Source organism: Sparus aurata, chromosome 22 (genome assembly GCF_900880675.1).
Source record: "Sparus aurata chromosome 22, fSpaAur1.1, whole genome shotgun sequence".
In the NCBI taxonomy this organism is placed as follows: Eukaryota; Metazoa; Chordata; class Actinopteri; order Spariformes; family Sparidae; genus Sparus; species Sparus aurata.
The window spans coordinates 23,122,952-23,138,653 of record NC_044208.1 but is presented as its reverse complement, the minus strand read 5'-3'; the positions used below and the strand labels follow the sequence as shown (position 1 = coordinate 23,138,653).

At 43.4% G+C, this 15,702-nt stretch overlaps 1 protein-coding gene across 4 annotated transcripts in view; it reads left to right on the top strand.

Annotated features, from left to right (window-relative positions):
* Positions 1-15,702, top strand: part of LOC115573965 (serine protease 23-like) — a 68,864-nt gene that overhangs the window by 48,531 nt on the left and 4,631 nt on the right. Inside the window, exon 4 of one of the 4 annotated variants that reach the window (XM_030405111.1) lies at positions 13,889-14,058. The exons of 2 other annotated variants lie outside the window; for them this stretch is intronic. In XM_030405111.1, coding sequence (XP_030260971.1) covers positions 13,937-14,058 — 122 coding nt within the window. In that variant the 5' untranslated portion in view covers positions 13,889-13,936. Of the gene's footprint in view, positions 1-13,888; positions 14,059-15,375; positions 15,620-15,702 lie in introns of those variants that run through there. One more of the 4 variants, XM_030405112.1, reaches the window with a different exon arrangement.

The window sequence follows — 15,702 nt, the reverse complement described above, 5'->3', positions numbered from 1 at the left end:
CGGCTTCAGCGTTTGTTTTGACTCTGCGGGATGAATTATGCCGCAAAAAAAACAAAACAATGCAAATGTAGAAACTAATGTGTGTTTCCGTGCGCTTCAGCCGATGCCGATCGTCGACATCACCTCACTGCCACCGCATCTTCTGCGTCTGCACATGTAGACAGATGACACCTCCATGTGCTTTTGCATCTGCAACCTGTTAGGATCGACATATTCTCCGGCGTCAGCTGTGCAGTATGCTGAAATGGCACCGAAAAATAGAAGCACAACAAACACACATGTGCAGTCACACCCTTTTTGTGGCAGCAATCAATTTGCTCGCAGGATCAACACATGACAGTTCACAGCCCTCAGATCAAGTTCAGGCTGGGTTTATGTGGAGATGAGTTGGGCTCCAGAGGGACAAAGAGGGATCTTAGTGGTATGATCTGCAGAAAGAGATCCACCCCGGCTCGGTGTGGAGCTGCAGCTGCAGGTGATGTGGCAGTAATTTCGTGCCGTGGTCGGTTATTTGGCACATCAGTCTATCATGAAAGGTTCAGGGTGGAACTCCACTCCTCTGCTCGACTGTCTGGACGTCTGTTTGAGGACGACCTCAGCGAACGGTGATTTAGGGCGAGGTGTTCCCCGCCAAGCAGAGCGGCGGTGGGCGACGGGGAGGGAGGAGGAAAGTGAATGAGAGATGAAAAGGAGAAAAACGGTCTCTGGTGTATAATTGCGGTCTTGGATGAAGACACAGAGGGGTGAGCTAGGGAGTAGAATAAAGGGAAGACTGGTGATGAGTTGGACGTTGGGGATATGTGGGGAAGGAGGGGGAAGGGGGGGGGGGATGGAAAGCATAAACAAAACATTAGGAGCGCAGGAGTACAGATGATAAGGAGCCTGAAATAAAATTGCTAACTCAAGCCCTGAAGGACCACGTCACCGCCTCACATGCAGCATCCATCCAAGCCTGATGTCACCCACAGCCTTTCTCTGTGCTCTCCCTCCATGGCCCACTTCTCACACGGGCCCATTGCTTCCTCTTCACTTTGCCGTCTGAAGCTTTTTCTACCTTTTTTCTCTTCCTCCCGTGACAAGTTTTTTAACTTCTGCCTGCACATCCTCCCCTCGCTCATGCCTTTCATTTTATAAGGTATTTACTGAATCGTTAAATAATGCGGCTAAAGGAACATCCAAAACACCCGGGGTTAAATGCAGGTTTAACAACGGACATAACTTACATACGGCATGCTAACCTCAATCTGTTTACTTCACATGTGTTACCATTTAATTGTCCGATTTTCTGATATAAAACAATACATGGAGACCTTTGGAAAAGTAAGTTATGTTTAAATGATTTCCTCAAAGTTCTCATTTTGCAGCATGAATAAAAAAAAAATTACTTTTTAACCTGTGTTTTAAGCTGCGGCTATATTTCCAAGAAGCCAGATATTCCTGTCCTCGCCTGACAAAAGACAGAAAGAAAAAAACATAATTACCATGGAAGCATTTCACTGCCAGTACAGCTACAAAGTTAGCACACAATTGTTAGCGTAAATTAAATACCGGCTGTTTGCATGCTGCACAAGTTTAGCGCACGGAACCTCTCCCACTATCTGAGCTCTGGCCATTAGCTTTTCATGCTAGTTATGCTAACCGAGAGGTTCTTGACTAGTGTACATTATCTCAGGCTAATTTCTTTTCAGTCAGTCTAGGCAGTTTTTTGCCTTCACTTAGGGCGAAGGTGCAGAATGTAAGAATATCTACCTGTCAAATTCAGACTCAAAACAAACAGGGAGCAGCATATCACCAATAATACCAGCTAACTGCCGCTAACAGTAGATGCCTTAGCTAGCTCGTTCAGTTGGTTGTGCAAGTTTGCAGTCTGTCATGCTAGTTATGCTAACAGAGAGGTTCTTAATTAGTGTACGTTATCTCAGGCTAATCAGCACATTTCATCAGTTACTTCTGTAATTTGTGCATTTCAAAGCACAAAGCACAAAACTCTGATGCTCAGCTCGGTGACTCAAACACAGCTAATCTTACATGAGAGGCACAAACTGGAGCTAATAGCATCGATTTGCCCTAATTTGTACACCTCAAATGATATGTTTCTTTTACATTTTTGACATTGCCAGAGGACTATCCACAGCTCTCAGTGATCATTTGCACGTCACGGTCAGCTCCTCCAGCTATGTGAATCAATCCCGGGCTGTAGGAGTGGATACTTTGCTGTTGCCCCATAAATAATTGCTGTGTGTTTATAATCAGAGCCTTTCCTGTTTGGAGCAGAGAGGAAAAAGGCACTTAAAGGTTGATCGTGGTCATGGAGAAGTGTGTCCGTGTTTATTAGCGTCTTTGCGTGTGTGGTGGGGGGAAATAAATGGCAGGCGCTGCACCAGATGGAATATCTTCCATTAAAAATAAAAGATGACTTCTCCATGCAGCCTGCCGAGTTCCACTTTCTTGTTCCAACAGCTGATTTAAATGCAGCTCGGCGATCCAACCTGTTACTTTAACCCAAATTTAACAAGCACACAATGAGTAGTCAGGCCATCAAAGCGTCAACAGGCTACAAAACAGTTAAAGCACATTAACCTGTAGGAGTGTGGGTTATTCTGGTGCATATCCACGATTAAAAAGGTGGTGCCAGTTGGCCCACAGTGTTTTTGTGAACCACAATCATGGGAACGTGCAGAAGTCTCATACGTTAAAAGCCAGATTGAGATCAACATCTGCATGTTGTTCCACTCTGGCTACAGTTCAAGTATCTGTGTCAGCAGTGTAAAGAACTGGGCGTGTTGTTCTCTTTGTTGCTGTTTTATCTCCCGCTTTTATTTCTTTTTTCAATCAAGATTAAAACTGTAGTTTACGTTTTCCTTTAATCAGTCAAGGCAGTTATTTGCCTGTCAGTCACTTAGTGCAGTTGTTTGTGCAGCAGTTAAACAAAGACACAAGATAAGAACACAAAGTATGTTAACACAACATTGAAATTTATTTGTGGTTTTTAAACAGATGATGTTAAAAATGGTTTTATTCCTCTTAGCTTTGGCTAATGAAAACATAAACGTTGAACCAGAAAGGAAAAGATCTGAATTTTACATCTTCATTTACATTTTTGTGTATTTTGATTGTATTTATAGTTTATTGTTGTATTATTTAAAGGGGCAGTATGTATGAAATAGGCTACATGTCAGATTTATACTACAACATTTCAACAAAATAACCGTTACCTGCTGCTAATAGTAGACGCCTTAGCGATTTAGCTCAGTTAGCCGTGCAGCTAGCAGTTCAGACTGGGAGCTCAGGGACCAGGGGAGTGTATGGGCTGTGACAGGGCTAGCTTGTTAGCATGCTAATTTCAGTAGATGTTCCTGCAACACAGTACATAGTCGATTCATTCACATTCTGTTGATAATCATTAAAATTCTGACATATTGCACCTTTAAACCGAAAAGAAAGACTTGAGGTGGAAAAAAAGATGACAAGAAGCTGAAATTGATTGCAGCCTCCCTAAAAAAGTATTTGGTTTGATTTTGATTCCAGGGGAGGGTTTTTTCTCTTGAAATATCTTCAGTATCAGTTTCACATTTGCAGCTTCCAGATGTTCAGATAAATTAATGGATTATGAACTAAAGTGAGTGAGAGAACAATCGGGGAAGTGCAGAAGTCACACGAGGACAAAGAAATTGCAAATAAAAGTCAAGTGGTCGCTGGCTGTACCGCCACTTGTTTTTTGTGTTGCGCAAACTGGGCAACGAAGCTGACCATCATCCCCATACAGACGGATCAAGACGATAAAAACATACAGTAGAGAGGAGGAGGATTCAACCATATGTCATTATGTATTCAGTATGAAGCCTTTACCCTGCCAAAGTGTATCCCACTATCTCACATGACCGAGTGGAATCTCTGCTGCACTCCTGCAACAATGCAGTGAAGGCTCCCGCTTAAACAAGCTGTCAAAGCCAAACAGCAAAGACTAGTAAATCCATCCACTGATTTATTATCTTTTGCAAATGAGCTTGACAGAGCAGACTCTTTTTTTTATTTTGCCAGCAGCCAAACTCTTTGTTTCGTTAGAGGCAATGGATTCAACACGCACAGGCCCGTGTGCTGGTAAACACAGCTCCTAGTAACCGCCAGACGAGCCAGTTCTCTATTGAAAAGCATGCATTGTTAATAGAAACATAAAAGGGACGCGTGCCGATGGTTTAAACATTTAAATTAAGTCTGCACTGCAAAGTTTTCCACAGCGGTAGGTTGAACCTGTCGGCCGCCAACGCTGTGTTTATCATATCTCTTGTGTTGGAGTCGAAACAGAAGCAAGGTGCTGTGTAAATTTGAGCGGGTGTGCGTTTCAATCGGAGAGCTTCGCCAGCTAGAGGGCGTCGTGTCTGCGGAGAGATTACCATGCAGCAAAATTGCCCTTGAATTACACCGGTGCGAGCTTTCGAATACAGTAGATTATATGAGTTAGTGTCACTTTTCCATGTACTGGATCCTCGTAATCGCGCTCACAACACATTATTAAGCACCGCACCCTGAGACAATATGCAGTTTTAGGAGAGGTCTGTCTCCTGTCTCCGGTCGAGCTCTGTCCTGCGTCTAAAAAGTGAATCAGAAATAACTGGTTTTCATCCCAGATGAGTGTTTAAGGAAAGCTCCACAGACCTTTGTTTTCCCCTCAAGTACATAAGTACACATGCTATTAATATAATGTGCTGATTTCATTTTCCAAGATGTCAGGTTACGCCAAGACTCCAGCTGATGAGCTGAGAGTTCAATACGGATTCAATTAACTTTAACATTTTAAAGGGACAGGAGTGATCGCTCATGACTGCAGTCACTTTTATTAAAGTGCAGAGTGTTTAGTCCCCTTCACACAGCTTATCAAACATGCAGATAGATATCACTCAGCAAGGAGAGAGAGAGGAGTGTCCGAAAGTATACGGACACCTAAATATCACACCTGTTTGTGATTATTGAACGAATCATTCCCAAACAATGAGCAGTAACGTGCTTCTATAACAGCCTCCACTCGTCTGAGACAGATGTCTGGTAGAGTTTGGAACCTGTCGGCACGGATTTGCTTCAATTCAGCCACAGGAGCTTTCGCGAGGTCGATCACAGATACGGGGCGATAAGGCCTGGTTCACAGACGGCGTCACAGTTCGTTACAAAGGTGTTAGATCGCAGTTAGGATCATGGTTTCAAGCAGGAGTGGGACCCTCTCTGACCTTCTGCTGCAAAGCTGGAGACACACTTTCAGCTGAAATGTTTAAATATGCTTTTTTTTTCCTTCACATGTTCTCGTATTTTTTCTTTTTCAACTTATACAAAAGCCTCATGGAGGACTGAAACTGCCAAGATACTAAATGAATACATAGATAAATACATGAATATGCCATTAAATGCAACAAGACTATTATTATTATTATTATTATTTCTATTATTATTATTATTTTATTGAGCTTCTGTGTTTTTTTGTTTTGATCCGGCTGCACGTCCATGTTAGTGGATGTGAGCCGTCCTCCCTTTGGAACAGCTGGACAGCCCCGTCTATAGACACAGTGAGCAGAGTCGTGTGTGTTCTGACTTGTGTCACTTTTGGAGACAAACACCAGAGTCAAGACCAGATCTGCATGACAATAAGTCGGCCTAACGTTCAACACTTTACTGCCTTTACTCTCCAACCATGACGAGGGAGAGGGGAGGTGTCGCTGGTGCTGAACTGCGACCACTAGTGGACGTTTCACTCCTCCATATCTGTGGCCAGGCTAAATGCAGAGCGTCGGGTGCTTGTGCAAAATTGTGTGTTCACGTCGAATAACATAAACTTACATTAGCTCGCCCCTGGACAGGACATGAAGTGTCTTTACTGAGTACGCTTCAGCACAGTGGATGCCTTCTATCTGCTTTATTCATCGACTGTACAGAGATAGTGTAAATCAATAATCACATCACAATATCATGAATAAAACCAGAATAGAATCAGAGGCGTTGCAGTTCCTGTTCCGTCTGTCAGCGTTATCAACCCTCTACTTCAGCAACATTCAGGTTTCTTTCTCTTGGCTTTGTTCTTGTGGAAGCCTGGAGAGCTTTACTTCTGCGTCATTGTGTCTGAAGCTGGAGGGAATTCGGTGGCATTTTCTTGCTGACAGCTGCTTTTTTCTGAGTGGTGACCGGCGAGTCTTGCCACGTTTCGATGTCCAGGTTCATCCGAGGATCACGCGTCTTCAGATCTGGCCAACTGGTAAACATATGTGGGTCGGATTTTGGGATGCGTAACTCTGACTGACAATGCCAAGTAAACACAACAACAGGTGACGCATATCACGGCGGAGAGGTCTTTAAACAGAACAGCAGACCACACGCGCTTAAAGAAAACAGACACGTACAGAAAGAAATGCACACACCAAACAAACGCTTCAAAAGCAGTATGGATGTCCAAGTCACACAAACAGACACACACATCTGTTTCGATTTGCAATAATAGCATGATAACACCAGTCAGCGCACGAGTCAGCGTTATGACGGAGGGCTACACAGATGTTTTCTACAGGCAATGGCATCACATGTTTGTACAGCTAGTTCAGTGAGTTTCAGTGTGTCTCACACTGCTGATAAAGGTCAATGCAAAGCCAGTACAGTGAGTCAATACAGAGGTAGACTGGCTGCTGCAGTGTGTGTTTTTTTAGGTTGAAGCATGCTAACCAGCTAGCACCATCCTCTCCCGGTCAAAAACACAAACACACTGTAGCTAGTCTGGACTGCTGGCTGCATGGCTAACTGAGCTTAGTAGCTAATGGCAGTTGTATTAAGCAGGAGTTGGCAGTTGTTCTTGTGATATGCTACCCCCCTGTTTGTTGTGAGTGTGAATTTGACAGTTGGCCGATTCCTTACGTTTTGTACTTCCTCATTTTCTGTTTTCCGCCTCCACGGACACGATTTTTTTACCCCTTAGAATAGCAGATCCTTAAACGTTCACCCCGGCCTTTTACCCTGACCCACCTGGGTTTGATGTCAAGGGCACCAAACAAGACTCTTTCTCCTTCAGAAAAAAAGTCTTACCAAAAGACGAACGGCTCACGAAGCTCAAATGAAAGATTAAAGGGGTCACATATCAATAACCCACAGAGAATTTTGCTCAGCTCTCGCATTTCTAATCTGTTCGAAACAATACTCGTTGTCCAAACTCGCTATCTACGGTCTGTATCTCCCCCAGTTCAATCCACATGTGTCCTGTTAGCTGAGCGCTGCGTCGGCCAAGAAATCGCACACCTTTTTTACTGCAGAACAACCCTTCCTGCGACCTGCAATATCAATCTTCCACTGAGACTACAGACAGCTGGAAAACTCAGCGAGCTCAAATTGCCCATAACATCGATGCTGTCTGTTCATTTCAGAGCTGTGGGTGATTTGTTTATCTCTCTCCGAAAAAAGGCGTCCATAAAAGCGTTTAAAAGCAGCTGTGGGGAAATTCCCTCATGTAGGTAATTAAGCAGCTCGAGCTGAGTGTTTCAGAAACGTCCGATTTCAGGAAAGCTGATATGTTGTCTGTATTATTTCAGCCTAATGAAGCCTAATGACCTGTTGGACTTCACATCAGCCAACAAATGTTCAAAAATGTCCCTCTTAGGAATCGCTGACACGGTTACTCAGCTAATTCAGGCTTGAGTGTTAGACCTTCAGTCCGTTTGATTGCTCATCACACACCGCCTCAAAGGTGACGCCCAGCTCAACCTCTTTCAACTGACCAACCAAAGCAGGTACTTATCATGCCTCGAGTCTGTGGTTTTTCAAAATAGGCGTTCGCAGCTGTAATGAACGTGTATTTGAGTTAGCACTGAGGACGGTGTCTGTTTAAATGTCTGTGTTTATGAGCGCAATTGCATATAATTGAATGAGAGTTCTGAGTTTTAAATGTGCGCCTCGATTGTACCTTTCTGTCTCATTGCGAGCACATAAAATCGTAAATAGCGCCTTTAAAGCCTGGAAGTGAGGTGTCATTGTGCATCCACGGAGTTGAATGTTACTGAGTACTTTCAGTAAAGTACTTCAGTTCAAACTCGAGGTGCTTCAGTGAGTCTACTTCTGCTCGGCTGCATTTCTGAGGGAAACATTCTACTGTTTACTTCACTACACTTCACTTGCCGGATACAAAATAATGAGCCGTCACGAAGAAGAGTTTTTGATATTTAATCCTTTGTCATAAATCAAACTACCTTAAAGTGTTTACAAGTACAGCTTGGATGATCACTTGATTAATGAATTAGTCTACTGACAGAACTGTAAAAGTAATTTCTTCATTTTATGATTTGAGTTATTTCTAATAATCTCGAGGAGAGACAACACAAACTCTGGAGGCGTTGCTTGGGAATATGACAGCACTTGTCATTATATCCAGAATTGTAATAAAAAACTAAAAAAAACGAGTGATCGATTGATATAGATAATAAAAGGTGGATGAAGGAAAACAGAAAAGACTATCATTAGCTTCAGCCTCATACAAAACTATGACAGTAAAAATCAGGTGTTATGGAACAAAATGATAACCAGGTAACTCATTTAGCCTACAATCGCAATAATGTTTAAGCTTATGCACGACATCTAATGTACTTACTTGAACTTGCTACACCGGCTGAGCCTCCCTGCTCAGGGTGGCGGCCTGTGACCTGTGGTTGACATTGTTTGTGTTGCGGGAAGCGAGTCTTTACCCCGGTCCGAGAAAGGTATCGGCTCATTGTTGCAGTCTCGAAAGAGTTTGTGCTATTATACTTCAGTCAGCCATAAAGTGTTTCGATGAGTTCAGTTTACCTGGACTGTGACTGGTTACCGGCTACGAGCCAGGCCGAAGTAAATTACAACAGAGTAAGCTGTTTAGAGCGTCTCTGTGCAATCATGTTTTGTGGGTTTTTTGTGTTTACGGCACAATGTGTTAATAGTAGAAACACTGGAATCCCTGCACCTGCAAGCTTTTATGACAATAACATACCCAGAACAGACCAAACTCAGGTGGAGCACAACTTGACCTCACGTCAGGATGTCAGTAAATGTTACCTACAATTCTGTCCCCCCACTGTTCAACCCAAGTCATTTATACTTTATTTTATGTGCAGGATCTGGAGAATTCCTCCAACACTGCTTTAGTTACCATGTTGGACATCTTAAATGATTAAACGTCAGCGCTTCATAGATCACATGAAGTTACGTCCTGCAAACCCTAAAAAGGAAACAAAGAAGAAGTCAACCCTCCTCCATCACTCATCCATCAGCAGGCTGTCAGAGCAGCACTACTGTTACGACAACAGAACACACAGTAGATGGGCAACGATGTCGCGACTGCGTTTCAACCAGTGTTTTGGTGCATTCTGGGAAGCACTTAACGCTGTGGTATAATTAAACCCTTTAATACCTGTCAGTCTCTATGACTCTTGAGCAAACCCTCTTGGAATGTCTGTCTGTATAAAAATCAGCCAACAGCGTGTGTGCACACGAAGAATCAACCAAACACGCCCACACAGACCTCTCGAGATATTTTTCTGCTCGCTTCACCTCGCAAACTTTCTCTCCACAAACAAACTCTGAAAAAGAGAGGACGTATTTAAACGGCAGGCTAAACCGCTGATTTACCACAAGTCACTATATTTACATAGTTGTGTTGATTTATTCTCGCAGCTGGAGACACCGGAGCATCCCGAGGACGCTATGTCGAAAATATCACAACCCCACGACTCGGCCGGTCACACCGAGCCTGAATATTCTTATTAGACTTCATGCTGCTGAAGGGGGAAAACTTTCCGCTTAAGATGCAAAATCCCACTAAAAACTAAGAATTAAGGTTGGACAGGAACCAGCAAAGCTCCATTACAAGACGCAGGGAGGTGCGGAGAGCCAAGACAAACCAGCTCCTCGTCTCTTCCCCTGCTTTCTCCTCTCTCGTATCTCTTTCTCTGCACCTGGCTTCTCCGCGGATATCGCCAGCTGGAAGAAACACGGAGAAGTATGAGAAGACGTAGAGACGCACTTCAATAAAACTTAATAGAGAGAAAGCAGAGTGAAGTAAAGGGCAGGACGCGACAGGGCAGATTAGTAACTGAAGGATGGGGAGACGGGGGGAAAGGACGGCAAATCCTAGATGCGTGAGAAGACAGGAATGAGCAGGCAGCAGTGAGTCATCTACCATCCCAGGGCAATAACTGTGGCTGTTATCACAAGTCCTCTATAGACTTGACCCGACTTATTTTAAAAAAACATTTCACATTACATCACAGTATCAGCTTCTTTCCCGTTGCATGCTTCCCACATCAGTTATTCAATTACCCTGGATAAGCATAGCATTTTTCTTTATTTTGAGCCGACTTAATTTAATTTGGACGGAGCTCTTTGAATATAACCACAGATCATTTTCAAAAACACAAACAGAAAAGCCTCGTTTGAATGGAACAGTTCATCCCCTAATCAATAATGCATAGTTTTCCTCTTACCTGCAGCGCTATTCATCCGTCAAGACTGTTTTCGCTCTACTTGCAGAGTTTTGGAGCTAGCGTCTGTCGAGACGTGTGCCGTCTCTCAATTATGAAAAGAGCTAGGCCCCCACCAACCATATTACCGTGGAGAAAGAAGTGTGCATCTACTCATGGACGAGAGGCTCGTGCTCGCTGAGCTGTAACGTTGGATAGCTTAGTTAGCTTCGTTAGTGAGCCATCAGTATTATAATGGAACCAGATGGCACTTGGCTTGCGCTGCTCAAAGCGCCAAAACTCTGCATTTAAAGAACTCAGCAGTATTTTATTTAGTCAGAAATCATGACCTGGTTACTCGATAACGAGCGTTATCATCCCTCTCATCCAAGAAAGCGAATATGTGTATTTTTCTAACTGTAGAACTATTAGTTAAACACCAGACTGTCGGGCAACAACAGGAACGAGCCTGGAGTTAACGTAAATACTCTCTGATTAGATTAATTAAGAAGTGAGCTGAAATTTATCTTGGTGCAATCTGTGGGACTGAAATCTTAATTCGATTATCTCACTGGACGTGATTTATAGACAGCAGAACCACAATTGGGCCATAATTAGTGCTTTGCATGACAAACGCTGCCTCGTTTCACCGGGCTGCATGTAACGCATCGACTGAGAAACAACAGAACAAACATAATTTGCTTGGACGTTGTTTTAATTTTGTTTTCATGCACACACACGCGCAGAAACAAACCACCACCATAAAAGCTTTTCAGACCGCATGTATGCTTATAAAAGAGTCTTGTCTCAGAGTTTTTCTTCCTTTGTCTGCCAAGGGTCAAGACAACCCCCCTTCTGATGACTAAAAGTGTGTGTCACAGATCACTAAGGGAGCATCTTGGCAGCGGTACATACACAGAATTTAGAGGAGAAGTCATCCTTGCATGGGAAAGGGATGCTTTCTGTGTTGAGAACCAGCCAGAGAAAAACCCGGCCTGGACCCAAAGGAGCAGCTGGGGGAAACACTGAGTCACAACCAGCACATACACAAAGTTCATCCTCTCCCACAGCACTCCCGACCCCTTCGGTTGGACTTTCTTTTTTTTTTTGCGAACAGTGGTGTCTAGACAGAGTTCAATACAGTTTGACCCAGACTGCTGCTGCTGCTGTCCACACAGCCGCGGGGAGAGAACATAAATGATTGCGCTTCCTCAGCTTCCGAGGACACGACCAAGCACACGTGTGGGAAGACCCCCCCCCCCGACCCAACCGACCCTCCTGGTTCACCAAACATATCAAGGAGTCAGCTCGAGTCCTGGAGGAAATTAATAATGAAAAGAAAGCACAAAAGGTGGAAGTGTAAAGAAAAGGAGAAGAGAAAGACGCAGCGATGGACGTAGCCAGCCGCAAGAGAGGACGTCACTGTGAGGACAGAGGGGAATATTCTACTTTTTATTCCAGTCATTTATAATTTAATGGCTGTATTCGTACTCCTGTGCAAAATCCAAGTTGAGTCAATTGATCAAGATTGAATTAATGAATCCTTTATTATGATTATGTTCGAGGTGGTTCCATAAACAGTGGTTTCAGCTCTGCAAGCATTGTGGTCAGTGGAGAGGAGTCGGTTATTGAGGAATGATGACGCCAGTTATTGTTAGCGATAGTTGGAAAGTACCTGAAGACACACAGGGGAAGAGAAACAGAACAATGGTGTCAATATTCCTGGCAGCTACAAAGTTCTCCCACGTCCTCATTTCGGGCAAGCAGACCAAATGTACCGGCTGCTTCTGCCTACTTAGTCCCAGCTGATCAAAAAAGGGTTGACCCATCAGTGCAAACTGTTAAAGTGTGGACAGACGGAGCTGCAGCAGCCTCACAGGTCTTTTTTGAATGCACATAGTGGCAGATGTTCAGATACATGGCAGGGAATTCAAAATTTCACAGGCTACAAAGGCTAGCAACAGCTACCATCGTCCCTGTACCTAAAAACTCATCCGTGTCTAGTCTTAATGACTGCCGATGATACGTCCACTGCCCCCCCGCTCAGTCTTCTCACTTTTAAAGCTGGAAACAAGCTAGTTGTTCCCTCCTGTTTCCAGTTGTCATGCCAAGCTAAGCTAACTAGCTGCTAGCTTTGGCTTAATCCTTACCACACAATTGTGTTAGTGGTATCAATCTTCTCCTCTAACTCTCCAAAACAAAGTGAAAAAGCTTATATCCCTAAACGTCAAACTTTTCCTTTGAGTATCAGTTTTAGAGCAGATCTTTTCATTATGCTATGATTTAAATAAATTAAATAAAGTAAATTATATGAAAACTCTCTGAACCACTGATGATAACGCGTGTGGCACATTTATCCTCCTGGCTAAAGCTGAAGATCATGCATTGTATCTACATTCCTGCAGTCCTGTGCAAAAGAAAGAAAAACTAATGAATGAGTTCACACATTTGCTTATATTATCTGTACTCTCTCTTCACACTTCCTCTTGTCCGTCTGTTGCTAAATGGTCGGATGGTCATTCCCCTTTTTGGTTGCGCTCCAACACAAACATGCATTCAATCTTTTCATTAATTGCTGCTTCCTCTGTCTGGACATCTCCCCTAACAGCTTAGATACACATTCTCATTCTTATTATTCCATTGTGCTGGTCGATGCTTTCCGGCAGTCTTCACCCCACAGGCTCAATCGTGGAGATTGTAAACTAGGTCTCTTTTAAAACATATATGCGGTCAAACATCAATGTAAAGCAAACAGGAAATCTATGTTTTGTCTTGGAAAGTCAGTAGAATCTATCATTTGCAGGTCAACACTCCTTCAAACCTCTATTTTTACAGCTTCTGGCTGAGGACCGGTTGTAATCAGCACACATACTGATTTGAGGGTAGACGTTGCTCAACCTCCGCGCTCGTCATCGAACCACAAATCTTTCACATCTCTCTCTGACAAATTGGAGAGCCACACCCTCGAACTTCGTATCCATCCTTTTGACTAAAAACACCCGTTTAATATCCGTAAGTACAAACGCGGATGTTTGGTGGCTTTCCATCAATTACACATGATTAAACAGCCTCTGCATTCGCAACAATATTTATGTTCGTTTTTTTGTTGGCACGCAGCGAACATGTTTCTATAAGTGCTTTCAGGCGGCTATTCGCAAATGTCCGTTTTCCAGCTGTCCATACAAAACTCCAACATGGCCTCGTTTCGGAGCGAAATAGCTGCAGCACTGAGCGCATATATGATGTGATGTGGCATCCATAGAACGAGGATAAAGGTCGTGGTGAACATCTGGGTTATCTGTGAGCTGTTGAAAGAGGAAAGCTACCTGGTGAACTTCTCTGTGGACCCAGCAGGAACTGTTGAACCACAAGTGCAGGGAAGTGACATTTTGATCACAATTAAATCAAGTCAAACAGAACCAGCAGCCTTCACTTTTCAGGTCCGATGGGATACGTCAGGAGCTTACAGGCCACCAGGCTAATTGAGGATGATCACGGCGATGTTTTCCAAGAACTCTGAGCAGGAAGCAGAGGGCCAGCACCACCGCGGTGACCTGACCGCTGCATGTCCAAGGAGGCAGGAGGTGGACGTCCAGGAGAGGAGATGTTAGTAAGTGAGCACAGTGGAGCTGAGTGCTGCAAAAAAAAACAAAAAAAACCTGCTGCCAGAAATGCTGAGTGCTGTGGACCGAGCAGGTGATGATGTGAGCTGTGCAATTAAACAACATATTCCATCTGAAGGGGAACGAATGCTGCAAACGAAATGAAATCCTGGCCTAAAATCACACGTTCCATCATGACTTCATACCTTTGTCACACTTGATTATCTGATCAATTTCCCCATATTCTGTTTCCTGCACAACTTTTCATCACTTTTCAAAACCTCAACGATAGTTTCCATAACTAGATTTGCAGCTGCAGTGACAGAAGTTAAAGCATTTCCTGCACGATAATCTAAATTTATGCTCATGTTCGTTTAAAATAAAACAGCATACATTTCACTCAAATGCAGTATGTACATTTTTGAAAGATTAGTTAGCATTTAGAAGCTTTTAGGAAGCTGCCCTGAAGCTTTCAATCAATCAATATACTCGATTTTCATCATCAGCAGATTGACTTTGGCTACCTCAAGAACTGTAGATCTTCAAAAATGTTTTCTTTTGATGACTTATTGTCCATGTTGGCTTCAAGTTTGAGATGCACAGCTCATCCTTGACCTCAGGGACAGCAGTTGACAAAGGACCCACGATGATTTTGGAGAAAAAGCAACAAAGAGCGGCAGTGTTTTACACGCCAAGCGCTGAGGAATATAATTTGTTAAGACTGAAATTTGAAGTTTATTTACACTATTAAAGCCCTGTCAGTAAAGTAACAGTAGCAACTGAGCATCTGATTAGTGTGTGTGTGTGTGTGTGTGTGTGTGTGTGTGTGTGTGTGTGTTACAGCATCTCATCAAGGAGAAAGCAGCAGGAGTTCCGGCACTGACTGAACTGTTGTTGCACCGAGCGGTGACACACTTGTTAAAATAAACCAACAGGGGTTAAAATACAGGTTCCTTCTGATCTGAGAGGTGCAGCGTTGAGTGTGTGTGTGTGTGTGTGTGAGTGTGTCACCTTACACAAATCTAAACGCACACTCCGACCGCAGAAGTTTGCGGTAAACACACACTCAAAGGCAACATTTTGTCTGCACACAGCTTTACATCATAAATTTGTTTCTTTACATTGAAGGCGTCACTGTTCTGTACCTGCTTCCCTGACGTCATCAAAATATTTGTGGAATTCGGGGGAAAAAATAACCCTTGAAAATGTGTCCACATGGCTCCTGAAGTGTGTGACATCATCACATGATCAAAAACCTTCATTCATGCTCGACCCCCCTCCTCCTCCTCCCCCCTCCTCCCCCTCTCCTCCCTGTCTGCCTGCGTGCTCGTCAGTTTTTTCTGCCTCAGAGTGGGATGCAGGTTGTTGAGAGGATCTCAGCGCACAGCTTCTCCCTCTTCTTCTCTTCTTTTTTTTTCTTTTCTTTTTTTCTTGGAGCTCATGAAACGATGGGAGCCAGTCTGCTGGAAGCTGTTTGGATAGAGACGATTTTTTATTGATGAGAAGGAGAGAACAGTGTCCGGAAGTTTATTTTTTATTTTTTGCTTATTCTTTCTTGAATGTCTGCAGGTAGGACAGTTTTGACATCACCAGCTTTCCTCTTAATCTTTGTTGCAAAAGCTGTGTTCTTTAATATCTTAATTAAGTTTTTT